Here is a 26,630-nt window from a genome sequence, read left to right on the forward strand (position 1 = left end):
TCTTTAAGGACAACAGAAGTTTTTCAGTGGCCGAGGGGAAAGAGTGGCCCAGGGAGAGTGGGAGGGACATTGGGAAGGGGATGGGGTCAAAGTGAAGGATCATGACCATTCAGGGTTGAAGCTCATGAACAGTGATGTCAAATAGGGATCATATTAGGAGGGCTTCTTCTATAGCTGGTTGAAGAATGAACTGGAACAGAGATACTCCAGGAAACCCCTGCAATAGGTAATCCTGGTGTAAGGGCCAGTGTTAGGGTGTGATTACCGAGACAAGAAGACAGAACAGAGCTGAGAGACCTACAACACCTGGTGACAGAACAGATCTGAAAAGGTAGACAGTGGGGGATGAAGGTGTCTTTTCTATCCAAAGACAAATGACTAATTCAATGACTTCTATTTTCATAAATCTATTGTGAGCTGCTAACATCACTCAATAGAGCCATTGACAGTGAAGCTTGATGGCAACAGGGGCATGGATCACTAGATGCATCAGTGGGCCTGGAGACCTTTCCAAAGGCCTGGTGGAACTTGAACATGAGGGTACTTGCCTGCCAGCCCTGGTGTGGCTCAGTTAGCTCTGGGTGGAAAGGGCAGAGCTCAGGATCACAGAGCACTCAGGCTAAAAGGACAGAAAGGGCAGGCTGTGTGTAACACTCTGTTATCTTGGGCCAGGGAGACTGATCTACTGAATGGCTTGTATACCCCACCCGATACAGACTTCTGGGTGTAGGTGATCACCTACAACAGTAGTATCCTAGGGTCCAATGATGCTTTATGCTTTCTTAAAGTAGCCTGGCCTGAGGGGTAAAGATGCTGCTCTGGCTGATGCAACCATCAGTTGGTCTGCCACATGGTCCCTGTTGCTCTCACAGTAGTGTGTCCATCCCTTGGTTGTACTTGCTCATTGCATTGCATTCAAATAGTCTATTTTTGTTTGTGAGTTTGTCAGGAGCAAAGCCTGACCTTAGGCAGCTGTCTATCCCCAATAAGTTGCCCAGCATGCGGATGGTACTCAATGTATGTTGAATTGAAAACTTTTCGGGGCGCCTGGGTGGCCCAGTCGGTTAAGCGTCCGACTTCAGCCAGGTCACGATCTCGCGGTCCGTGAGTTCGAGCCCCGCGTCGGGCTCTGGGCTGATGGCTCAGAGCCTGGAGCCTGTTTCCGATTCTGTGTCTCCCTCTCTCTCTGCCCCTCCCCCGTTCATGCTCTGTCTCTCTCTGTCCCAAAAATAAATAAACGTTGAAAAAAAAAATTTTTTTAAATAAAAAAAAAAAAAGAAAACTTTTCTCTAATGAGATAATACATGTCTTATCAGCGAAAAATATCATGTACCATCAAGATATTTATCATTATCAATAATAAACTAAATTATTAGTACACACTATAGACCAGTGGGATCCAACACATATGCCAATCACCCAGTTGGGTAGTTGACAACTTTCCTATGATACTGTGGACTGTCCCTGTGACTACACTCAGTGCCTTACACATAGAAGGCTTTCAGTAAATGAAGAAATGAATGAATACCTTCACATGGCAACCACGAAGTGCTGACTCTCTCTGCCCTCTGAAACACAGTCGTCCAATGTTCATTCATTCATCCAACAAATATGTATTTAAGTCCTACTATGTGCCAGGCTCTATTCTAGGTGTTAAGGACATAGCACTGGATAAAATGGGTAATGTTCCTAGTCTCATAGGCTTGCATTCCAATGCCTGGATACATACAATAAACAGGAAGAGATAGAATATATTTTTTTGGTAATAGGTGCTATGGAGAGAAGTAAAGCCAGGAAAGGGGGAAAGGAGTCCAATAGAACTTTTAAGTGCATGGGTTTGGAAGTCAAATGGGCCTGGGGTGACTCTTGTTCTGCCACTTGGTAACCCTATAATCGCTGGGTGAGTTACCTAACATCTCAGCCTCAATTTCCACACCCATAAAACCAGAATCATGATCCTTATCTCACAGCATTGTTATGCGCATGAAATGCAAATGTATGTAAACCAGTCATAGAGTTTTCAACAAAAGGGAATTGTTGCTATTGTTCTTGAATTTGCTAATGCTTTCTCACTCCTGACCCAGTCTTAGGACCTGGGTCTGGGATCTAGCATAGTGCCTGGCACAGAGGAAAGATAAATATAATAGCAGACACACTGGCTAACATTCACACAGAGTGCTTATTCTGTATGAGGCTGTTTATAGCAGAGTCATGTCATTTCATCATTGAGACAGTCCTACAGGTGAGTGCTGTCATTATCCCCATCTCATAGAACTATGCCAAGGAGAAGCTGAGTAATTCACCTGTCACTGAAGTAGTGGGTGGCAGTGTTGGTATTTGATGTCAGAACTTGCACCCTCAACCACCACAGCTAACTGCTTACTGACTCTGCATTGACTTTTCCCCTTGAGCACCATGCCCCCACCTGAGTACATTCATTCAGACAAGCAGGAGCAGAAATATCCGCTCTCATTGGCCATTCTGGATTCCAGCACAGTGGCTGCTTGAGCCTACCATATTCACACATCCTCCAGCAGCAGCCCTACCTGTTATGTTGACCACGATGCTGCTGACCTTGGATATCCGGCTGGCTTCCACTTTGCACGTGTAGTTGCCATTATGCTCCACCATGGCCATCACTGAGTAGGTGGCCTCATTGCCATGCGTCTTGTGTGCTACAATCGCCTTGTCCTTCTGGATTATGATTTCTGGAAATGACTGCACCAGGTGTGTCACTTGAATGGTGCACTTAATGTTGAGCTGATCTCCTTCTGTGATCACTCCCTTGGGGCTGATGTGGAATCTGGGATTAGAGAAGGATTCTACAAGAAGAGGACAAGCTGGTTGGACTCAGGTTCAAAGCCGAGTGAGCGGAAGAGGCACTTACATCCTCCCCTTTTGTGATCTTTTTTGTTGCCAACACTATTCTTCCTTATTAATTAAACAAATTCAATCTTTTCCCTTAAAAACCTTCTCCTAAGTTGCTCTGATGCTTCTCACTCATTCTTGCAACTTCAGCCTCCTTAGCTGCAATCTCCCTTGACCTTCCCAAAGCCAAAACCACCTTCTCTAGATCTCATCTGCAGAATCCTCTTCAAATGACCTCAAAAATCATCAGAGCATTGGAAACAGACTCTTGCCCCTGCCCACCAAGGATTATCTAGGCTCTTCTCACATAGTTTCATGGAACCATGGCATTTCAGCACAAATATTCCATAGTTTTCTAAAGTGACAATGATGTAAACTGTGCCACTTCATGGAAATGCATATTTAAATAATGATATGCACCCCCCAAACTGATTTCTGGTCTATTCTATTTTTTTTTTTTAATGCTGGCTGTGACTGACTAAATTGATTACATGACTCATGCAGCTTGAAAAACACTGTTTTAATAAAATATTGGTCAGATACCAGGGTGTGGGATCATCAGGAGATGGTAAGAGAAGTAGGGATAAGACTTTGCTTCCACAAATAAAAAAATTGCAGAGCATTAGAGTACACACACAGATTGCCAACTATGCAAAATTAAGCCAAAAGTGAATTTAGAGTGATATACTTTCACTCACTTGTCTTTTTAAAAAAATTGTTTTAATGTTTATTTATTTTGAGAGAGAGAGCACAAACAGGGCAAGGGCAGAGAGAGGGAGACACAGAATCCGAAGCAGGCTCCAGGCTCTGAACTGTCAGCACAGAGCCTGATGCAGGGCTCAAACCCACAAACAGCAAGGTCATGACCTGAGCCAAAGTCGGATGCTTAGCTGACTGAGCCACCCAGGTGCCCCTAATTTGCTAGTTTTTTACCGCAAAGTCATTTAACTTCACAATAAATAGCTATCATTAAAAAAAAATAGTCTGCCGTTGTGGGAATGAAAGGAAACAAAAGCAAAAAAATGAACTATTGGGACCTTATCACGATAAAAACCTTCTGCACAGTGAAGGAAATAATCAACAAAACTAAAAGGCAGCCTACAGAATTGGAGAAGATATTTGCAAATGACATATCTGATAAAGCATAAATATCCAAAATTTGTAAGGAATTTATCAAACTCAACACCGAAAAAACAAATAATCCAGTTAAGAAATGGGCAGAAGACATGAACAGACGTTGTCCAAAGAAGACATCCAGATGGCTAACAGACACATGAAAAAATGCTCAATATCACTCATCATCAGGGAAATACATATCAAAACCACAATGAGATACCACCTCACACCTATCAGAATGGCTAAGATTAACAACACAGGCAAGAGATGTTGGCGAGGATGTGGAGAAAGGGGAACCCTCTTGTACTGTTGGTGGGAATGCAAACTGGTGCAGCCACTCTGGAGAACAGTATGGAGTTTCCTCAAAAAATTAAAAATAGAACCACCCTACGTATTTTACCCAAAGGATACAAAAAGTTTTGAAGGATTACATGCACCCCAGTGCTTATAGCAGCATTATCAACAATAGCCAAACTATGGAGAGAGCCCAAATGTCCATCGGCGATGAATGGATAAACAAGATGTGGCATATAGGGGCACCTGGGTGGCTCAGTTGGTTAAGCGTCTGACTCTTGATTTCTGCTCAGGTCATGATCTCACAGTTAGTGGGATCAAGCCCCACAATGGGCTCTGAGCTGACAGTGCAGAGCCTGCTTGAGATTCTTTCTCTCCCTGTCTCTCTCCCCCTCTCCTGCTCACGCACACATACACTCTCTCTCTCTCAAAATAAATAAACGTTAAAGAAAAAAAGATGTGGCATACACACACACACACACACACACACACACACACACACACGGAATATTACTCAGCCATCAAAAAGAATGAAATCTTGCCGTTTGCAATTACATGGCTGGAGCTAGAGAGTATTATGCTAAGCAAAATAGTCAGAGAAAGACAAATACCATATGACTTCACTCCGATGTGGAATTTAAGAAACAAAACAGATGAACATATGGGAAGGAAAAAAAGAGAGGAGGGGAAGCAAATCTTAAGAGACTCTTAACAATAGAGAAGGGAGATGGGAGAGGGGGTTGGGCTACATGGGTGATGTGTACTAAGGAGGGCACTTGTGATGAGCACTGGGTGTTGTAGTAAGTGATGAATCGCTGAATTCTACTCCTGAAACCAATATTGCACTGTATGTTAACTAACTAGAATTTAAATGAAAATTCAAAAAAAAAAAAAAAATAGGCTACTCCCCTGAATGGAAGTTAAAAAACAAGAAAGGGCATCTTTTAGGATACTCAACAAATGTCCTCTGGAGAAGGGTAATCATCACTAAAGGTTTTTTTTTTTTTTTTTTCCTTACATCCTAATTAACTCCAGATGCACCAGAAATCTAAACGCAGAAAAAAACAAGCAAACAGTTAAACTACAGAAACAGTAAGAGCAAACATACGTGCATTTTTTCCTTTAATTATCTTTAATAGGCTTTAGGTGTGAATCATGAAACTGAGATGCCAAAAAAGAAAAAGATGGACAAATTTGATTCAATAAGGATGAAACGCTTCTGCCTGAAAACTGAGCATAAAAGAAAGACAGATGACAAACTCAGGGAAATATTTGCATAGTACTTGACAAAGAGCTAATGCCTTTAATTTATAAAGGGCTCAAACAAATCAATCAGAAACAGTAAAAATGGGCCAAGTGTATATAAACAGGCAGTTTATGGGGGGAAATGTAATAAGTCAATAAACACAAAGAACATACTTGACCTCAGTAAAGACCAAAGAAATATAAATCACAAGAACAATGATATATCACTGTGTCTCAGATCGTCATAAACAAGAAAATGTTGATAATGCTACATAAGAGTAAGGATGTGGGAAAATAAACAGTAGCATCAGTTTTGATGGAAATGTTCAACCATTTTGAGGAGTGCTTTGGCAATATATATCAATATTTAAAATGCACAAAACATTTGAATCAACAATTTGACTGCCAGGAATCAACCTTATAAATAATAATGAAAAAAAATACTCACAGAAGTATACAAGCTATAAGTCTGTATATTGCAGGACTGTTTTAGTAGCAAAACACTGGGTTGGCAGGGAGTAAGGGGGACAGTGTGCCTGGGTGGCTCAGTCAGTTGAGCGTCCGCCTCTTGATTCTGGCTGAGGTCATGATCCCAGGGTTGTGGGATCAAGCCCCACATCAGGCTCCACACTGAGTTTGGGATTCTCTCTCTCTCTCTCTCCCTCTGCCCCTCTCCTCCCTCACACAGGTGCTCTCTCACTCTCCCTCTTAAAAAAAAAAAAAAAGAAGGAGCAAAAAAACTGGGAAAATACCTAAAAGTCTATATTAGAAAAATGAGGTAAATTAGGTAAATGAGGTACATCCTATAATAGGATTCCGAGACGCCACTAAAAGGATGTAGATCTGTATTTCTTGATATGGACAAAGGTCTATAACATACTGTTAAGTTAAGGAAAAGTTACAAAACAGCTATGTTTGACAGGTCACATTTTTTGTAAAAACAAAGAAAAACAAACAAAAATTTTGTGTGTGCATGAACATAACAGTAGAGCAAGTCTAGGACAACACAAGTGATTCTCTAAGTATTGGTGCTATGAATGACTGTCACTTGATACTTTATATCGTGCCATATATTCTGGAAATTTAACCCACACCATGTATTATAATCAGAAAAATATGATATATACATAATATCATATGTATACATATATACACACACGACGGGTGGGAATGAAATGAGGTACCAAAAGCAGAAGGGTATCCGTGACAAACTTTGGGGCTCCTATAGAAAAGACTCAAGGCTACTGCACTAGTATATGCCTTCCCTTGACTCTCCCCTACTCACGAGTCCTTGTGCCATCCTACGGGCTGCCTGTGCTGGAGCTCTTTTCATCCTGGACACGCACGCCCGGGCCTCCCTCTGCTATTTCCTTTCTCTCTGAAGAGCATTCCTCAGGCCACCTCATCTGCTTCTTACTTGTCCAACATCTTGGTGATGGAGGGTGGGTAGAAGAGGGGAGTCCTTCCTCAAATGTGGGAGGCGAAGGCTGGGGATAGGGACCCCCCTTCCCTCCCAAACCCCTTCAGACTCCACTTCCTGGTGTCTGACCCATATTGGCTTAAAGCTGTGTTTTCCAAACTGCAAATCACACAATGCATCATTTCACTGAGTCAAGGTCAGTGTTTTAAAACAACAAAATAGAATAGAATAGAAAATAGCAAAATGCTCCATACATTAAGGATTAGTTGTGAAACTTTTGCTTGGGAAATTTTGCACACACACACACACACACATACACACACACACAATTTTTTGAACTATATCGCAGTCAAAAAGTTTGAAAAGCATGGCTTGTAAGTGGTTAAGAACAGTCTTGAAAACAGCAGCCCAGTCAGAAGGCCCCAGCCCCTTTCCAATTTCTGGGCTTTCTCCCCATCCCAACCAGCAAACCAGAGAGTGATGAAAAGGAGAGAGTAGGACTCTGACCCGTCACGGTGACCAGTTCACTCCTGATGGCTTTAGAGATCTCCACATTGGTCCCAGAAAAGATCCTGGCTTGACATTGGAACAATATGACATGGTCCTGTTCCTCCACTGTGAATTCCATCACCATAAAATTCTGGTTCTGAGAAACTTTTTCTCTTTTTTGCTTGAAACCTTTTGCATCTAGCTTGAGTTTTTCAATTGTGAAGTATATTGGGGGATTTTCCTCTGGGACAGAACAATTGACCGTCACGACCCCGCCTTCTATTGCCTCTTTCTTGTCCAGTGTCACTCTGGGATCGGACACTCCTTTGGGGGAAGAGAAAGTCCATTAGTATCAGTTTGATCTAGTGATTCAAGCTTACCTCGGCTGCACCACTGTGATCGACCCATCTGAGAGTCTTCTCTTTTGTTCCCAGAACCCCAGGGCTACCTACCAGGTGATTACTGAGCAAGTATGTTCCCAGAGCTATACCAGCTACTTTGAAAAATATAAAATATGTTTCAGATGTAGTTGGTGCTTTCAAAGTTTACAATCCCACTGGGGAGACAAGTCTTGCCAACTGATACAATTAAAACAAAACAGCCATATGTATAGGCATTACTGTGGTTGGTGTTATAATTTATTGACTGTCAACCACAACCTAGGATAGACTTTTTATCCATGACCCCATGTAATTCTCATAATAAATCTCCAGGGTGGACATGAAAGATAGAAGTATGCCTATTTTGAAGAAGGTGAAGCTCAGTGAGATCCAAGTTTCATCCAAAAGCTCCTTGCCAGCAAGTTGCAGAACCGAGATTCGATTCCAGGTCTGTCTAACTCCAAAGCCAGGAGTTGGGGTGGGAGGTGGGAGAGAGGAAGGACACTTCGCCTCCTGGTTCACAAAGTAAAGCTGAAAATAACTAAGCATTAGAATGTGTGGTAGAGATAATGAGTGATGAAGCAGTCAGGAAAAAAGGAGGCCCTCTTTGCCTGAGGGATCAGAGAAGATTCTAGAAGGGAATAGTGACTGAGAGTAATCTTGGAGGAAGGGTGTTATTTGTTATTTGGACAGATGAGGTGGGGGCTATTTGTTATTTGGACAGATGAGGTGGGGGCTAAGAACAGATGAGGTTGGGGGCTAAAGACAGGGATTTCAGGGTGCGTGTGCACGGGGACTGCTTGTGTCAAGGAATACGATGGACTTTTCGGGAGGGCCATCTAGAAAAAAGAAAGGGGCGCGGGGAGAGGTACAGTAGGTGGTGAGCCAGGGTCAGATGAGGGGGAGCTAGGATGGTCTAGCTGAGACTAGATGTCTTGTCCAGGCTCCGTGGTCTGGTGGTCATGAGATCCACCTCAAGAGTCAGACAGACTAGCTGGTATCCTAAACCTTGCCACTTCACCTAGTTGCTTATGACTCTTCTGAATCTTTGTTTCAACGCACCCAGTTCGGACATCATGGGCTGTCCTCTTGGGAAGGTGACCTATACTGTATTCGTACCGCTATTTCCACCTGTGGTGGCAGCTGTTTACAAAGGTGTTCCCCTGCTTCACACTGATCTCCCCAAGGGAAGGATCACATCTTACTCATTGTTGGTTCCTCAGCCTAGCCCAGAGTGGGACTCAATACATGTTGAGTGAATGAATGAATGAATGGCCTCTGGTCTACCTCAAAGACCCGAATAATAATTAAGAGTTAGAGAGGCCAGCTTTGGAGTCAACGAGATCTTGGTTCTAACCAGCTTTGCCTCTGAGGAACTTCAAGGCATGAACATGCCATTCAGCCTCTCTGGGCCTGTGTCTGCACCTGGAAAGGGTCACATTTAGCTCTCAGCACTATTGCAGGGCTTAAATGACGTGTGTGGAGCACTTATAACCGTTTACCCCATGAGGGTCTGATAGGTGACAGTTCTTATCATTGGAAGTAACAATAGAGTGAATGACTATTCTGATGACAAAAGTGAGCACACAAAATGCAGAAACGACCGTTATGGCAGTCGCTGTCAAGGAAGCACAGGGTTCAATTCACTAACAATCCATTAAACCATCCAAGTTTTAAGAAAAATCACCCTAAGTTTCTATTTTTTTTTTTTCAACGTTTATTTATTTTTGGGACAGAGAGAGACAGAGCATGAACAGGGGAGGGGCAGAGAGAGAGGGAGACACAGAATCGGAACCAGGCTCCAGGCTCTGAGCCATCAGCCCAGAGCCCGACGTGGGGCTCGAACTCACGGACCGCGAGATCGTGACCTGGCTGAAGTCGGACGCTTAACCGACTGCGCCACCCAGGCGCCCCTCACCCTAAGTTTCTAAAGCCTGCCAGCACATTTCTTTTCAACAGACATTGCCCAAATTCAGCCTGCCAATCTTTCCTTATCACTAAAGTCAGTGCTGGGAGCTGTTGGCCGGCAAGGCCCTGTCCTCAGTGGAGATGAGAAGGGCTGCTCTGCATCCCTGTGGCTGTTGCCCCTGGCGATTCTGAGGGATGTCTAGCCAGCCATGTCCCTGACTGTCCAAAGGACACCCATGGGGGAATTGGCCTGGGGGAGGGTGATGTCATAGTCTCCCAAGTAAGCCTAAAGGCCTGACCAAAAATGTGGCCAGAGATTGTATGCTCATGAAAGGAAAATGCCCTTGAACACTTACCTGCTGGTTCTTCCTGCTTTCTATATGCTGAAAGGGTTATCCCTTTCTAAGGATGGCCCAGATGAACCCCTCACACATGATGGGCATTCATTCATTCATTCATTCATTCAATACTTGGTTACTAAGCACACTTCAATGCCATCACATTTAATCCTCAAAACAAAACAACCTTCAAGGGTACGTGTTGCTACCTAGTGATCTCTATTTTAAAGACAGGAAATGAAGACTCCAAAGGTTGGGGTATTTCATTGAAGGGCAACTCTATTGGGATACTCTGCTCTTTCTCGGCCTCTGCTCTTCCATTCATGTGACATTTCCATTTCTCTGCCCTTGCTCCATTTCACCATCAAGCAAACTCCTCCATGATCTTCCGTATCTGGACTCAAAGTCCCTTCCTCCAGGAAGTCATCCCTAACTTCTCTAGGAAGAATTGTTGCCTCTCATCTTTGTGCTCCCAAGGCCCTCAGATCATATGACCACTAGACCGTAATTATTTTTTTAATGTCTCTCTTCCCCACCAGACAGTGACCACCACCAGAGCTGGACTCGACTGGACACATTTTCATGTCTGGCACCTGGTTTTTGTTCCTGACTTGCAGCCTTGGGAAATGCTTCTTGAGGGAATAAAGCAATGAGTGACTGGATGGAATCCTGTATCTCAGAACCCAAATTTCTCGTGATTTCCCTCCCACTTCTACATTTCTATCCATTTCTACTTCCCCTCTTTCATCTGCCTAATTTATTCCACAATCATTTACTGAGTGCCTACTATAAGCCAGACTCTTTGTTTGAAATACAAAAACGGACCGAACACCATCTCTTTCCTTGGGAATCTCACAGTAGAGCAGACAGGTGTGAGAGAAACATTTGCAATTGAGTGAAACAGTAATTGCCATTTTGGGGGGAACTTAATTATGTGTTGGAAATTATACTAAGCACTTTATCTAGAAGGTGTCTTTTAATCCTTGCAATCACTCCCTGAGCTGGGTATTATTATTATCTTCATTTCACTGATGAGAATTTTAAAGTTTACAGAGGCTAAGGGACTTGCCCAAACTGGACTCCAGGCAGCACGACTGCAGAATCCAGTGTGAACACTCGGCCTGTGGCCTTTATACAAACGCCACGGCATGTCCAGATTGCATAAGAGCTGTAAGGACCGGGACCCTGGGGGAGATTGGTTTTGCTGGGGAAAGTGTCAGAGAAGAGATGATTGAGTTGAGTCTTGAAGGAGGGAGAAGATGAAGAAGGGTATTCCCAGGAGAGGGAATATAGTGTACGCAAAGGCAGGGAGGTGAGAAACAGCCTGGCGTATTGGGAGCATGTCTAATGCCTACATTTGCAGGTTAGGAAAATGCCAGGCAGAGGAGTGACAAGGGTGACGGATGGGCAGGTAGGTCCAGTGTTACCCTCCATTCAATTTCTATTCTGCTACCGCGTGCACTATGCTGCATCCACTTGAGCTACGTTCAAATGCAGGGACTCACCTTTCACCCACACCTGGTACTCCGATGTGGTTTTCTCCTTGTTGTTCAGAATCACGGTGCATTTATATGTCCCTGCATCACAGACCCGGGCTTGGGGAATAAAATAACTCTCCGTGTTCTTCATGGAGGAGACGTTGTGAAACAGCACATCATCCTTATAGAACAGCACCCAGTGCTGAGGCTTGACATGGGAGGTGGTGCTGATGTCCACGACGCACTGCAGGGTCAGGTTCTCCCCATTTTGCACCTCCAGTCCTGGCAGGATATTCATGTGGATGAAGTTGATGGTGAAGGCTACATGCCAAGGGAAGGAGAGCAGACACACCTGTTATCTCAGAAACATCATCCTGGTGACCTTTACACCACATCAGATTACAGTAGATTGGTATTCTCACATCCTCTGCAGTGTAGTATCCGGGGATCCCAGTGCCTAGAGGGACCAGACAGGCAAGGATGGTATGTGATAGCCGTGGAGGCTATCTATCTAGCATCAGGACTTGGGGTTAAGAGCTACTGTGTCTCCCATGCTTTGTTAGCCTCCTTTCTCATCAATGTCCATGAAGTATGAATAAAACAATCCTGAGATTATAAACATTTTATGTAAATTTTTGAGCGGATAGTGCTGTCAAATGTTTCAAAATCCCCAAGGGCAGGTGATATGACGTCTATGTGAAAAACCCCAAAGAGCCTAAAGATAGATCATTTGAAATAATGCAGGTTTAGAAAAGTGGATGGGGAAAAAAAAAAAAGGTGGATATAACTAATATTTAAAAAATCAGGATAGTGGGGGCACCTGGCTGGCTCAGTTGGTAGAACATGTGACTCTTGATCTCAAGGTTGTGAGTTCAACCCCCACGATGGGCGTGAAGCCTACTTAAGATTAAAAAAAAATCAGGGTAGTGGTCACTTCTGAAGGGAAGAGGAGGGTAGGATTAGGAATACATGGGGTGATACAGTATTGGTGATGTTCTAATTTTCAGGTTAGGTGGTGGGGTCACGTGAATTCATTATGTTATTAAAAGCATGCATATATAAATAAAACAAAAGGTAATTGTGCACAGATCAAAGATGAGAGTATGTTATGAGCCAGGGATTATAATCAATCCAATTCTGTGTACTTGAGGCCCAAAAAAGAAAATGTATTTTCTGTACGAAGCAAAGAGGCAGGGGCACCTGGGTAGCTCAGTTAGTTAAATGTCCCACTCTTGATTTGGGGTCATGATCTCACAGTTCATGAGTTTAAGCCCCTCATCGGGCTCTGTGTTGACAGCATGGAGCCTGCTTGGAATTCTCTATCTCCGCTCCACCCCCCCCCCTTTTTTTTGCCCCTACCTGTTCTCTCTCTCTCTCTCAAAAATAAATAACATTAAAACAAAAAAAGAAAAAGATACAGTGTAAAGTCTCATTCCCATTCTTGTCCTGCCCACCCAGTTCCCACCTCCCCTTGCAGAAGCAACCACTGAATTTAGTTTCTTCCAGATGGTCTATACAATCTATAAGCAAATACAAAGATAAAGTCTTATGTACTCCTTCCTGATCTTTTACTTAAGAGGTAGATCTTCATACATAGAGTTTGGCACCCTACCTAAAGTTTATGTGGCCCATGAGGGCTTTAGGGGCCAGAAATAGTGTGGGGCTGTAGACACCAGGTGTTATTCAAGCAAAACAGGGTCCTGTGGCTTAGGTAAGGCTCCTAAAGATCAATTCTTAGCAGATACTCTGATAACAAAAATATTCATGGGCCTGATGAATGTATATTTATTGAGTCTCCTTATATATCCCCAATCTCCTTATCCTTGGACAGAGGAAGATCTCAGAAATCTGCATGCTTGGACCACTTTGCTATGGTCTCTCGTTTACTAGTATTAACGGAATAAAGCTTTGGCCCTCTACCAAGGGACGCTGTTAGTAGGGAATGAACTGCGTCCTCCCACACACAACATTCATATATTCAAAACCTAACCCCTAGTACCTCAGAATGTGACTGTGCTTGAACATAAGGCCTTTAAAGGTGATTAAATTAAAATGAACCCAATCCAACCTGCCTGGTGTCCTTATAAGGAATTTGGACAAAGAGAGACCAGGGACATGTGCACAGAGGGATGACCATATGAAGGCGGCCATCTGTGAGCCAAGGAGAGAGGCCTCAGAAGAAACCAAAGCTGCTGACATTTTAGTCTTGGACTTCCAGCCTCCAGAACTGTGAGAAAATTAATTTCTGTTGTTGAAGATAGCCAGTCTGTGGTATTTCGTTGTGGTAGAGCTAGGAAACTGATAGATGCTGGTAAGAAATTGTCTTATGGAACCCGATATTGTCTAGTCTAGGATGCCAACGGGATGTTGTCCAGGATTTCACATAGTGTTTCAACTACATCAGGAAAAGCTGTGTTTATTCATTTCTATCTTGTAAATTCCAACATTTTTCTTTCTTTTTTTCTTTTTTTAAAATGTTTATTTTTGAGAGAAAGAGAGTATAAGCTGGGGGGGGGGGGGGGGGCGGGGTCAGAGAGAGAGGGAGACACAGAATCTGAAGCAGGCTCCAGGCTCTGAGCTGTCAGCACAGAGCCCGATGTGAGGATCAAACTCACAAACCGCACGATCATGACTTGAGTCAAAGTCAGATACTTAACTGACTGAGCCACCCAGGCGCCCCCACAAAATTTTTCTAATGGATCTTGTTTTCCTTTTGGCTTTGACTGCTAAGAAGCATTAACCCAAAATTTCACCTCTGCTTCTAGCAAACTTTGGGATGAATTTCTGTGTGTTTAAAGACTCATAGTTTCTTTGGCCTGCCTGCCTTTACCTTCCACTCTGATTTCCTCATTTATGTTCTCCTCATGAACAACAGTACATAATTTTTATAAGTGGTCCCAAATCATTTTTCAAATAAGAAAATGGATAGCTAGCTAGCTGACCAGACAGACTGGCAAAAATTGTCTTCCTTTCTCTCTCTTTTAATAAAAGTCAAGTCTTTTTGAACAGTTTAGACTTTGTGTCTAATATGTCTCAGGTTTTAAAAGGAATACAACTGTCCACACCTGTCCCTTTCTTCTGAGCAATTCATTTAACAAAAAACAGCATCTGATCAGTCCATGAAATGAAACGAGGTGATTGTTTAAAATCAAGTTGTTTCCTGCAGCATTAATCTTTAGAACTCCCTTTTTTGTCTTTGCTATTCCTTACCAGCTCCTGGTCTGAGGAGCCTGCTGGGTGAGCTCTCAGAACAGAAGTTTCCCATCCATTAATATGGTCCCTTCCAGGTAGGGACAGGCCATCTCACTACTCCTTCATCACCTCCTCCTCCTCATTTTAAGCCATGCTGTTTAGTACAGTGATTCTAACGGGAGAAGAAGGTACATGCAGAGCCGCACTGCCTGGGCCAAATCCCACCTCTGGTCACAAACTGTGTGGCTTTTGGCAAATTCCTGAGCTTCTCTGAGCCTCGGTTTGCTTATCCACACAATGGACATAATAATAGTAATTGTAAATGGGAGCCCAAGTTTAAGTACTGGGAACACAGTTCCTGGCACAGATGAATGCTTGAGAAATGTTAGCTAGGTTTCTGTCTGCCAGTCACAGATATAAAACCCAACTTGAGTCTTGAGGTCTCTGAAACTCGATATCCACTCCTTTGGCTAATGAATTTTTTCAAAAGAAAACCATTTCTTGATTTCCCAGGTTAATTACAGTGGCTTCTTCAGACTCCCAGGCTTAGTCGTCCCTGCCGTGTTAGGCTACATCGTGTCATCAGCCTGCGTGACGTACACACCCGTGGCTGGCCATGCCCTAGACTGGGACACAGACCTGGGCGGATACAGGAAGAAAGCAAGTCAGGCATGTCTGGGTCCAAACCCCTGTCTCCACAGCCATTATCTGAGTGCTCTTGGGAGTTACTTAACTCTTCTCACCTACCACTTCTCCTCCTATAAAGTGGGAACATTAGTACCTGCCTTCCCTCCTATTTCTGTCTTGAGTAATGACTGAACCAAGATGGCTGAGGGCCCTGAAGGGACAGAGTGTGTATTGCCCAATGCCTGGCCCTGGCTGACATTCTCTTCCCTCTTCCTTGGCACTCAGCAGACATTTAAGGGGGCTTCTCTGTGCCGGGCACCGCATCTAATAGTGGGGGGTTCAGGGAAGAGTGAGATCGGCACAGTTTTTGCCCCCCCTGGAGCTCACCATCTGCATTCCCGGTTCTTCTCTACTCGGGAACTTCTGGCCTCAGCACCATCCCTGCGTGGGTCTCCTACTGACCGGGCCTCGTTCATTTCCATCTTACAGGGGCCCCAAAGCAAACTTGGCTAAAGCATCAGGTGGTGGTTTTTTAGAAAGGATGAGATCCACTAGCACGGGGCACTTCTGCCAACTGGTCTTTCTAAGCAACAAACACACGTTTGCTTCATAAATCAGCTCAACTGATTCACTGGAAGAAACGTCACCGTCCCATGGTCAACTGGAACAGACAAGGGTGAAGAAAGGACAGCAGGATTGGGGCTCCTGGGTGGCTCAGTCGGTTGAGCATCCGACTTCAGCTCAGGTCATGATCTCGCGGTTTGTGGGTTCGAGCCCCACCTCGGGTTCTGCGCTGACAGCTCGGAGCCTGGAGCCTGCTTCAGATTCTGTGTCTCCCTCTCTCTCTACCCCTCCCCTACTTGTGCTCTGTCTCTCTCTATCAAAAATAAATAAAATGTAAAAAAAAAAAAAAAAGGACAACAGGATGGAAGAAGGAAAAGCATTTTACAAAATTGATCAATATGTTTACCGTAGATTTATGAAACCCAGCTCTGTGACAAAACACAAAACCTCACTGACATGATGTAACAAAAGCAGCACAGAGTTTTGACACCACCACCACCACCACAACCCTTGTGGAAGCCAGCCTTCAAGTTGGCGCCCATTGAGCCTTGCCCTCTGCTATTCACACCTGCATTTTTTCAAATGTTGATTTATCTTTGAGAGAGAGAGACAGAGCACGAGTGGAGAAGGGGCAGAGAGAGAAGGACACACAGAATCCGAAGCAGGCTCCAGACCCCGAGCTGTCAGCATAGAGCCCCACACAAGGCTCGAGCCCATGAACTAGGAGATCATGACCTGAGCCGAAGTCCGATGCTCAACCGACTGAGTTGCCCAGGCGCCCCTCACACGTGCATTTTATCCCTTCCCACATCATACCAGGGTTATTCTTGTGACCCCAAAATATTGGCATGCTTGTTCGCTCCTTCTGAGTTTAGGTTACAAAAGACTTTGCAACTTTTGCCTTGAGCACTCTTTCTTTTTGGGGGGATCACTCACTCTGTGCAAAATCAGCTGCTCCCTGAGCATCCCGATAGAGAGGCCCACAGCCACATGAGTTAGCTTAAAAGCAAATCCCCTGGCCTTAAAGAAGCCCTCAGATCATTGTAATACTGAATAGCATTTTATGGGCAATCTCCTGACAGACCCTGAGCCAGAACTCCCCAGATTCCTGACCCTCAGAAGGTGTGAGATAATAAATTGTTATCTTTTAAGTTTATTTATTTTTGAGAGAGAGAGTGCACACATGTGTGCTCATGCAAGCCGGGGAGGGGCAGAAAGAGAGGGAGAGAGAGAATCCCAAGCAGGTTCTGCACTGACAGAGCATGAACGCATGAACCGTGAGATCATGATCTGAGCAGAAATCAAGAGTCAACTTAACTGACTGAGCCACCCAGGTGCCCCATAAATCATTATCTCAAGCCACTAAATTCCGGGGTAATTTGTTAAGCAGTAGTACACCACTCAACTAATCTTTAAAAATCTCTACCTGATTATTAAGATAATACTGAAAACATTGTCCTCTTTGTGAATAAACTGTCCAGGAAGAGCCAAGCTGGATTACCATGTATAGGTCTCACTATTTATGCAACAGAGTGAGTGTTCACATCTGGGCTCCCTGGGCCTCCTGAGGCTCATGGGTAGGTGGTAGGGGGCCCACGAACCACCTTCGAGTAGATGCAAGTGTGCATTTGTTCTAGAGAAAAGGATCCACGGCTTTCTTTACCAAACAATTGTGATGAAAGATTGGGGTTAGGCAGCAGCCTAAATAGGTCAGATCTTTTCAACCTGGACAGATGAAGGCTGATGGAGGGGGATCCATGGTAACAAAGTCACCACAGCCCAGATAAGGGACGATCATGCCAAATGCCCAGACCCTGAAAGAAGGGGCTGCTTCCTTGTATCTCAAGCTCCCCGTGAGCGGATGCTCATGTTTCTTGGGAAGATGAGGCATCATGACTCAGCCAGGGTCTTGGCCAACCTGGAAATGACTCAGAAATGGGGGGAGGAAAGGTGCCCCCCCATTGTAGTCAGGAAAATTACAGGGAGCTAGTTAGCAGGGAGCCCCTGATGAACTTTGGTGCTCAGCAGAGAATGCACGGACCCATCTCATCTGAATCTCAAGCATCTCCAAGTTCAGTTGGGGTCTCCTTCAGTGAAACATTTAGTGAGCACCTGTGTCAGGTGCTGGGATTACAAGATGAGTAAGAAATCATCCCCTCTGTCCTAGACCATATGGGCTGATGGGGACCTAGATGACCGAAGTACAATGAATTAAGCACCAAAAAAAAAAAAAAAAAAAAAAAAGGTGGCTCTAGGGAGGCCAAGGAAAGTGTGAAGGAAGTGACCCTTGAACCAAAGCTTGAATCAGGCCAAGAACGGGTGGTGGGGTGCTCCAGGCAGGAGAACAGCATGTTCCAGGGCACAGGGGCATGAAAGGTCACATGTTTGGTATTTTCATGGTAAGGATCTTTGCTGCAAACATTTTCAACACCTAACTAATTTGTCTTAAAGCCATTTGGCCGTAAAAGATAAAATCACGGAAAATAAAAGAGGGACATTCATGTAAGAGGACATAACAAAACATGAAAAATGAATAACAAAATCAGAAAAACTATTATAAAAAATAATTGAATACATTTAAATTGTGTGTAGATTCATGCCAATTCTATGTAAATAACTGATTTTATTTCGTGGATTGTACCTAAGTATTTGTCTTCAAAGTCTTTCATTCATAGTGTTATACTTTTTTTTTTTTTTTTTGCTTATTGATGGGTCTCCTCATTCTTTCTTTACTAAAGCTTCTTCCTCATTAAGAGAGGTATAGTTTTGAGGTGACTGGCTGGCTCAGTTGGTAGAGCATCCAACTCTTTTTTTTTTTTAATAATTTTTTTAACGTTTATTTATTTTGGGGAGATAGCACAAGTGGGGGGAGGGGCACAGAGAGAGAGGGAGACACAGAATCCCAAGCAGGCTCCAGGCTCTGAGCTGTCAGCACAGAGCCAGACGCGGGGCTCGAACTCATGAACCTTGGGATCATGACCTGAGCTGAAGTAGGATGTTTAACACACTGAGCCACCCAGATGCCCCTAGAGCATCCAATTCTTAATCTCTGGGTCATGCGTTCAAGCCCCACATTGGGTGTAGAGCCTACTTAAAAAAACATAAAAGAGAGAGAGAGGTATAGTTTCCAAATACTAGGATGCATATTTGTAACAGAGTTTTGTACTACACTGTGAAAGTGTATTGCCTCCTATCCTGTTGTTTGTTCTTGGAAGATTGTCACATGTCCATTGATAGCTGTTCCAAAGTTCTATGGGAAGTGTGGGTTCAAAATTCTACACGACTGTACAGACCATCATGAAGACTAAGATTTATAGAACATAAAACAGAGCACCATGTCAATGGAGAAATGAAACCAAACTCAACCAGTTGTTAAAACCAGCTGTCAACCAATTATTTTTTTAGCCTTGCATGACAAAACTACCTTCCGGCCTAGTAGTTATGCAGCAAAAATGCTTATAGCAAAGATGTTTATGGCAAAACTACCTAGAACCAAGACATCAATGTATTCTGGGCACATACAATTACAGAAACCAGAATATGGGGCCCGAGGGGCCAGGCAGGCTAGATAGGAGGTGCCAGAATGGAGGGTGTTTCTTAGGGTGCTGACAAGCTGGACCTGCCTAAGGGTATTTGGCGGGGGGGGGGGGGGGGGAGGGCGGAGGTTGGGGTGACAGAATGACATTGGAGCTTTAGAAAGATCACTATAGGTGGTGCCTGGGTGGCTCAGTGAGTTAAGCATCCAACTTCAGCTCAGGTCATGATCTCACAGTTCATGAGTTCGAGCTCTGCATCGGGCTCTATGCTCATAGCTCAGAGCCTGGAACCTGCTTTGGATTCTGTGTCTCCCTCTCTCTTTCTGCCCCTCCCCTGTTCGTGCTCTGTCTCTGTCTCTCTCTCAAAAACAAATAAACATTAAAAAAATAAAATTTAATTAAAAAAAATAAAGTAAAAAAAAGAAAGATCACTATGGGCTGGAGGGAGAGACCAGAGGCCTATAAACATCCTGGACCATGGTTCAGGCGAAAACCTACAAAGACTGTGGTAGGGCAGGTGCAGTGAGACTGGGGGAAGGGGTAGACTTGAGAATATTGAATGGATGAGAAAGGACTTTTTTTCTGGGGTGATGAAAATATTCTGGAACTAGACAGTGGAGATGTTTGCAGCACATTATGAATGTACTGTCATTAATAATAGAGGCGGAGGGTTTGTCAGAGGGGTGGGAGAACACCAAGGAAGAGTCTAGAAGGTCAAGGAAGGAGGCTTTGTGCAAAGGCAGCAAAGGCGTCCGGAAAGGTGAGGGACGGGAGTGTTCGTGGCATTTGATAGTACAAGGTCTTTGGTGAGCCCTTAATGAGAGGATTCTGGTGGCAGCGGGGTGTGGGAGCTAAAACCAGAGTACTAAGTGAGGGCAGACTAAGAGCTGAGGAAGCAGAGACTGCAGTTATAAACCAGCCTTGACAGAAATTTGAGGAAGGGAGTGGATTCATTGGGGGGAGACACAAGATAATGAAGGGAGGTGGGTTGTTTGTGTTTTTTCTTTTTCCTAAAAACAAAACAAAAACAAACAAACCAAAAACTACCATTTGTGTTTGTAGACTGAGGAGAAAGAACCAGAACGAAGTGGGAAACAGAGATACTAAAAGTGGAGTGGTGGACTAAATAAATGATAGAGTGAGGGGCACCTGGGTGGCTCAGTCGGTCGAGCGTCTGACTTCAGCTCAGGTCATGATCTTGCATTCCGTGGGTTCGAGCCCCTTATCGGGCTCTGTCCTGACAGCTCGGAGCCTGGAGCCTGCTCTGGATCTGTGTCTCGCTCTCTCTGCCCCTCTCCCACTTGTGCTCTCTCTCTCTCTCTCTCTCTCTCTCTCTCTCAAAAATAAAAATAAACATAAAAAATATTTTTTAAAAAATGGTAGAGGGAGATCGGGGCGGATGAGTGATGGGCTCAGAGCCCAGGTGGACAGGCTGGCCCCGTTCAGCCACAGGGACTGACATCTCTGAAGCAGGGAGGGAAGCTGGGAGGATGGGTGGGGAGACAGATAAGCCTGTAGACAGGGCAAGGCGGGAAGTAGAGGGAGTTCCCTGCAGACAGCAGTGTTTTCTAGGTGAAGGATGGAGCTGAGGTCATCTCCTGAGGCAGGCAGGCGGGCTGGGGCTGAGTGGGGGAGACTGGGATAGAAGGAAGGGAAAGTGCCAAGGCTGACCAAGGAGTACGACCACAGAGCAGGCAATGTGGAGCAAGCTGGCGTCATGCGTGTCAAACGTGTGGTCAGCACGGTCTTGGGTGACCTGAGGAACGGGAGACCTGGTCCTAGTCTTCACTCTGCTAACACCCAGCATTGACCACACACAAGTACCTCATGGCCCCTGAGCCTCCGTCTCCTCAAGTGTAAAACAAACAAGGTGATAGCCTGAGGAAGCAGTGGGAGAGTCTCCCTGCTCCAAGTCCTACAGTTCTGAGGTCTTCCCTGAAGATACAGAGGCCTTTCTCCAGGAACCCCGGGAAGGGAGTGATACCTTCCCATGTGAGGTAGGGAGGTGGGAGAGACTGGAGGTCCTGGGAAGCAGAAGCCCAGCAACCTGCGTGTTTGCAGGGCATGGTGTGGACGAGAGCTGAGGTATGTGAACAGCAACGGACAGACAGGGGCAGAGCAGGAGCCATGATTGTGGAGGGCTAAGACCAGATACGAAACCATTGTCAGTCATTGCATGCCATGCAGGTAAGTCACTTCCTTTTATCTAATCTCATCCGCATATAGACTCTATGGGATCAATTCTCTTATCATCCCCATTCTACAGATTCGGGGAAAAAAGTCTCAAAGAGGCAAAGTGAAAGTGGCTTTAAAGATCTGAGTTGGGGGGCGCCTGGGTGGCTCAGTTGGTTGAGCCACCGAATTCGACTCAGGTCACGATCTCGAGGTTTGTGAGTTCGAGCCCCGCGTCGGGCTCTGTGCTGACAGCTCAGAGCCTGGAGCCTACTTCAGATTCTGTGTCTCCCTCTCTCTCTACCCCTCCCCTGTTCATGCTCTGTGTCTCTCTGTCTCTCAATAATAAATAAACGCTAAAAAAAAATTTTTTTTAAAAGATCTAAGTTGGGCCTCTGGCTCTAGACAGAGAGCCATATTTTACACAGTGAAGGTTCTAGTGCCAATGCCCTGCTAACTGGCTCTCACCTGGGAGAGTTGGTTATTTCTTGGAGTCATAGAGACATCATCGGTCCATTAGGATGCTTACAAAGATCAGGGATATCCTGTCTCCATGAGTTGCCCTGGGAGTCAAATGCCCACTAGAGCACATGGACAGGAGACCAGCAGACTGGCTTTGTTAGTAGCCGCACTGGCCAATCCCAGAGCCACTGCTCCAAGCCTGGGCTCAGCAAACTAGTGTCATCCGTGCACATCATCTCCAAAGAACTATACAACAGTCTGCAATCCAGTCAACCCCGTTCTTTTGCCGAGCGACAAGGGGATCCTCTTCTGTGGGCTCTCCCTCCATTTAGCCCCCAGACCCCGTCAAGCATCTGATCTTGTCTTAAAGATTCAAAATTAGCTCTAAAGTGGATGATAAACCAGACCTCCAAGATGGGCAGAAGCAACCCCCCTTCCTGTCCACAAGCACATAACATTACAAATATTATCAGAGCCTCACAGGCCGATGGGAAGTGAAATCCAGGATCTGTTTCAGATCATTTAGAAGAAAAGTCGTAACAACAATTTATGTTCTGTCTTCAAGAATCTAACAAATTGATTATGTCTCATTTGAACAAAAACAATGGGGCATAGGGGAGAATATGAAATTAAGAAATTTATGGTAAAACAAATAATGGAATCACTCCTTTTTTATCACTTCCCCAATCCTCACAAATAGCAATGCACTTGTTTCTAGAGAAAATGTATGCGACTCCTAGAACACGCTGATTAGAACTTGGCTTAGAAGAGGCATTTTATTCTAAAAGCCTTCTAAAAATGCCAGAAAGAAATAGACTTTAGCTCTCAATATGTTTCTCAGTTGTTATCAACATGAAACCCAAGCAATTCGTTGTGAGTTTTAAGAATCCTGAAAAGACACAGTGAAGCTAGGTAGAAACTTTACAACTTACGGTTTTCTTGTCCTTCAAGGCCTGGACCTGGAAAAGACAGAAGAAATATGCTCATTTCCTCAGCTTTGATTCTCATGAAGTGTAAGGACTGTGGAAAGAGAATAAAAACTCACAAAGCATAAGTGCCAGCAGCACTCCGAGCCACATCTTGCCGTCTTGGGCTGTCTCCAGCTGCATCCTGAGAGCAAAGACTTCAGGCAGTTAGTTCTGCCTTTGGCCCATGCCCCTGGGGCAGAAGACACTTCCCTCGTGGCACAGATAAATCTGCCCTGTGAAAGTACAGAAAAGCACTCTAGTAACTTCTGGCACCACAAGCAGAGACTGACTATAGTGCTGATCAGGTAATGGCTGCCATTGCTTGGAAACTGGAAACAATGAAGCGTGGGGCGGCCCGATATCCCCTCAGGAAATGACTGGCCTTCCTGAGGGGGCCGCTGAATGCAGACTCTTTGTTTTAAAGTTACAAGTGACATTTGCCTTAGTGCTCCTGACCCTCCTGTCTCACCTGGGTTTAGAGCCCCTTCTCACGGCAGGGTGAGAGGCTTCTTCCCTCTTTCCAACCTCTACCCAAAGGACTTCTCTCTTTGGACACCCAACAAGATCTCTTGACTTTCCTGAGCCATTCCCCCCACCCCGCCACCCCAAACCCAACGGGCCTGTCTACACAGCATAAGTTTGGACCTCCTGCCTTTCCTGGCAATGCTATCGGACAGGGCTGACTTTTCCAGAAAACTGCAGGTTCACCAGACAGACCTGCCACCTTGGGGAAAGCTCAGCTTGGAACTTGCTGGACCTAGGAGGCTCTCCCTGGCTTCTGCGGTTGGTTTCAGCGTGAATGAAGGCAGCTCTTTGAGGTATCCATGCCTTCTGGTGGCTTCCCTCCAGACTGTGCCTTTAAACATACAGAGTATATCAGGCCACAGGGAGCTTTCTAAGACATAAATCAGGTCCTTTCACTCCCTTGCTTGAAACCTTGGAATGGCTCCCCACTGCTCTCCAGGGAAAGTCAGTTTATAATCCTCCACAATCCGGCCCTTGCTTACCTCTCCAGCCGGGTCTGTCACCCATTCTTTCCTTGCCCCTACATTCTGGTTGCTAGAATTTATAGTTCCCAGAACACATCACGTGTCTGAGCCTTTATCTTTGCCTTACCCCTCCCTAGAGTACTCATCCCCTCTCCCTTTCCGACCTATTCCTACCCAGGTGTCGTAACTCAGTTCAGGTATCCACTCTTCCAGAATTCTCCTCTGTCTCTCCCACACTGAACCACCCTTCCTCCGCATCCCTGTCTGCATTCCTCACCCCCCTGGGCTTCCCTGGCTGAGACATTTTCTACAGTATGCGATAATGGCCTGTTCCTCACCCACGTGGACAGGACGGCTGGCTGGCTGCATGATCGCAGGGACAGCGTCTGGTCAGAAAACATTAATAGAGTGGATGATCAGGTGAATGAAGACAAGTTAACAGTATTGTCTGAATTAGACTATTACTGCCTTGAGGTCTGAGGGCAGTGTTGTTTCTGAAATGCTACTCTCTGATACTGACACAGGGTAAATCTAAGTCAGGTTCAAACTGGGACAATGGAAACCAAAGACTTCTCTGCTGCAGGGCAAATACCAAGAAGGGATGGCTTCCAGCTAGAAAACAATTCTTCTCTCTGATCTTCGGTTCAGTGGAAGTTATGATAAGAGCTGTGAAAGAGCCATGTAACACAACAGAACTTTTTCCATTGAGCTATTTACTTTTGTTGTTTTGTTTCCTCTATCCCCCTCCCCACTGTAAACTCTCTTCTTAAGCAACCTACTGGAAACCACCCCCCCTCCCGCGCCCCACCCACCTACCAAATTTCTACTTGGCAAGAAAAAAAGAAACACCATGAGTCCTCAAATAAAGGTTGGCTTCAAAGATAACTTTTGTATACTGTGGAGTAACCAGCTTGTGCTTCTCAAGGTGACTTTCAAGCAATGGTGATAAATGTCCCACCCGATGCCCCTAAGTTCCAAAGTAAACTTCTAAAACTTAGTCATTGTTTCACATACAATGCTAATAGTTTTAGCACACCATGAGAAAATAGAGCTTCCTTTCAAAATAAATGCCAATATTTTATTGATTTAATGTCTATTCATTTTTGAGAGAAAGTAAGAGAGAGAGTGAGCAGGGGAGGGGCAGAGAGAGAGGGAAACAGAGGATCCGAAGCAGGCTCTTCACACAGCCCCAAGAGGGACTCAAACCCATAAACTGTGAGATCAGGACTGGAGCCGAAGTCAGACACTTAAACGACTGAGCCAGCCAGGTGCCCTAAAATAAGTGTTGATACTTTATTTTATTATTTTTTTAATTTTTTAATTTTTATTTATTTATTTTGAGAAAGACAGAGACAACGTGAGTAAGGGAGGAGGAGAGAGAGGGAGAGAGAATCCCAGGCAGGTTCCACATGTCAGCTCAGAGCCCGACATGGGGCTTGAACCCACGAACATGTGAGATCATGACCTGAGCCGAAACTGAGAGTCGGATGCTTAATTGACTGAGCCATGCAGGTGCCCCAATACTTTAAAAGAAAAGCAGAAAAAACTATATCCCCCAACTCACACCACGTACCAGAATAAATTCCAAATGGACTGACCCTCTGAAGGTATGAACAAAACCATAGAAGATCTAGAAGAAAACGTGAAAGAATTCCTCATGACCTCGAAATGCCAAAGGCTGGTTCAAGTAGGACTTAAAATCCAGAAGTTATAAAATAAAAGACTGACAAATCATACTCCATGAAAAAAAAAAGTTCTACTTTGCCCCTCCCCCCCAAAAAAAGGTCAGTCAAGAGAAAAAATACAAACTGGAAAAAATATTTGCAATTCACATCATCGACAAAGAGCTAACCTCTCTAATACATAAATATGTAATCTCTCTAATATCCACCCCACAGGCACCATTCCTCATTGCAAACACCTGCTTTCTGTCACTATAGGTTAGTTTGTATTCTTAGAATTTTATAAAAATGGAATCATACAGTATGTAATATGTGGGGGGGGTGTCTATCTTCTCTTATCAGCATAGTCCATTATTAATTTCTTCTTATTGCCAAGGAGTATTCCACTGCATGAATATATCAGCTTTTTTTAAATCATTATTTATCAATGGACATTTGAGTTGTTTCCAATTTTGAGCTCATAGAGAGCTGCTATGAACATGCTTTTGTACAGACAGACACACACTTTGATTTCTCTTGGGCAAATACCCAGGAGTAGAATGCCTGGGTTGCATGATAGGCGTATGTTTCAACATTTTAAGAAACCGCCACACTGTTCTCCCAAGTGGCTGTATACTATTTTACATTCCCACCAGTGAGGTATGAGAGTTCCACTTGTTCCCTATCTGTTACCAACTCCGGTCCTTGGGCTCTCCAAGGAAAAGAGATTTTCTAGAGGCCATACTAGAAGTTCCGGTTTATGCCGGATCTAGCGGGAGACAGCACAGAGGAAAGGGTCTTCATGCTGGGTCTCTGAACCAAGGCTGGGGAAAGTTTTTTTGTTTTTGTTTTTTTTTTTCAACGTTTATTTATTTTGGGGACAGAGAGAGACAGAGCATGAACGCGGGAGGGGCAGAGAGAGA

General features: G+C 44.6%; 1 protein-coding gene across 6 annotated transcripts in view; it reads right to left on the reverse strand.

The window, feature by feature from the left end:
• The window catches only part of PECAM1 (platelet and endothelial cell adhesion molecule 1), a 76,016-nt gene that overhangs the window by 37,324 nt on the left and 12,062 nt on the right, over window positions 1-26,630 (reverse strand). For all 6 annotated transcript variants that reach the window (XM_047831786.1, XM_047831784.1, XM_047831787.1 and 3 more), the window contains 5 exons: window positions 23,135-23,290; window positions 23,022-23,048; window positions 11,564-11,857; window positions 7,451-7,756; window positions 2,547-2,822 (listed from right to left, as the gene is read on the reverse strand). In XM_047831786.1, the coding sequence (XP_047687742.1) occupies window positions 2,547-2,822; window positions 7,451-7,756; window positions 11,564-11,857; window positions 23,022-23,048; window positions 23,135-23,198 (967 nt within the window). In that variant the 5' untranslated portion in view covers window positions 23,199-23,290. The remainder of the gene's footprint in view (window positions 1-2,546; window positions 2,823-7,450; window positions 7,757-11,563; window positions 11,858-23,021; window positions 23,049-23,134; window positions 23,291-26,630) is intronic.

This window comes from Prionailurus viverrinus, chromosome E1 (assembly GCF_022837055.1).
Source record: "Prionailurus viverrinus isolate Anna chromosome E1, UM_Priviv_1.0, whole genome shotgun sequence".
NCBI lineage: Eukaryota > Metazoa > Chordata > Mammalia > Carnivora > Felidae > Prionailurus > Prionailurus viverrinus.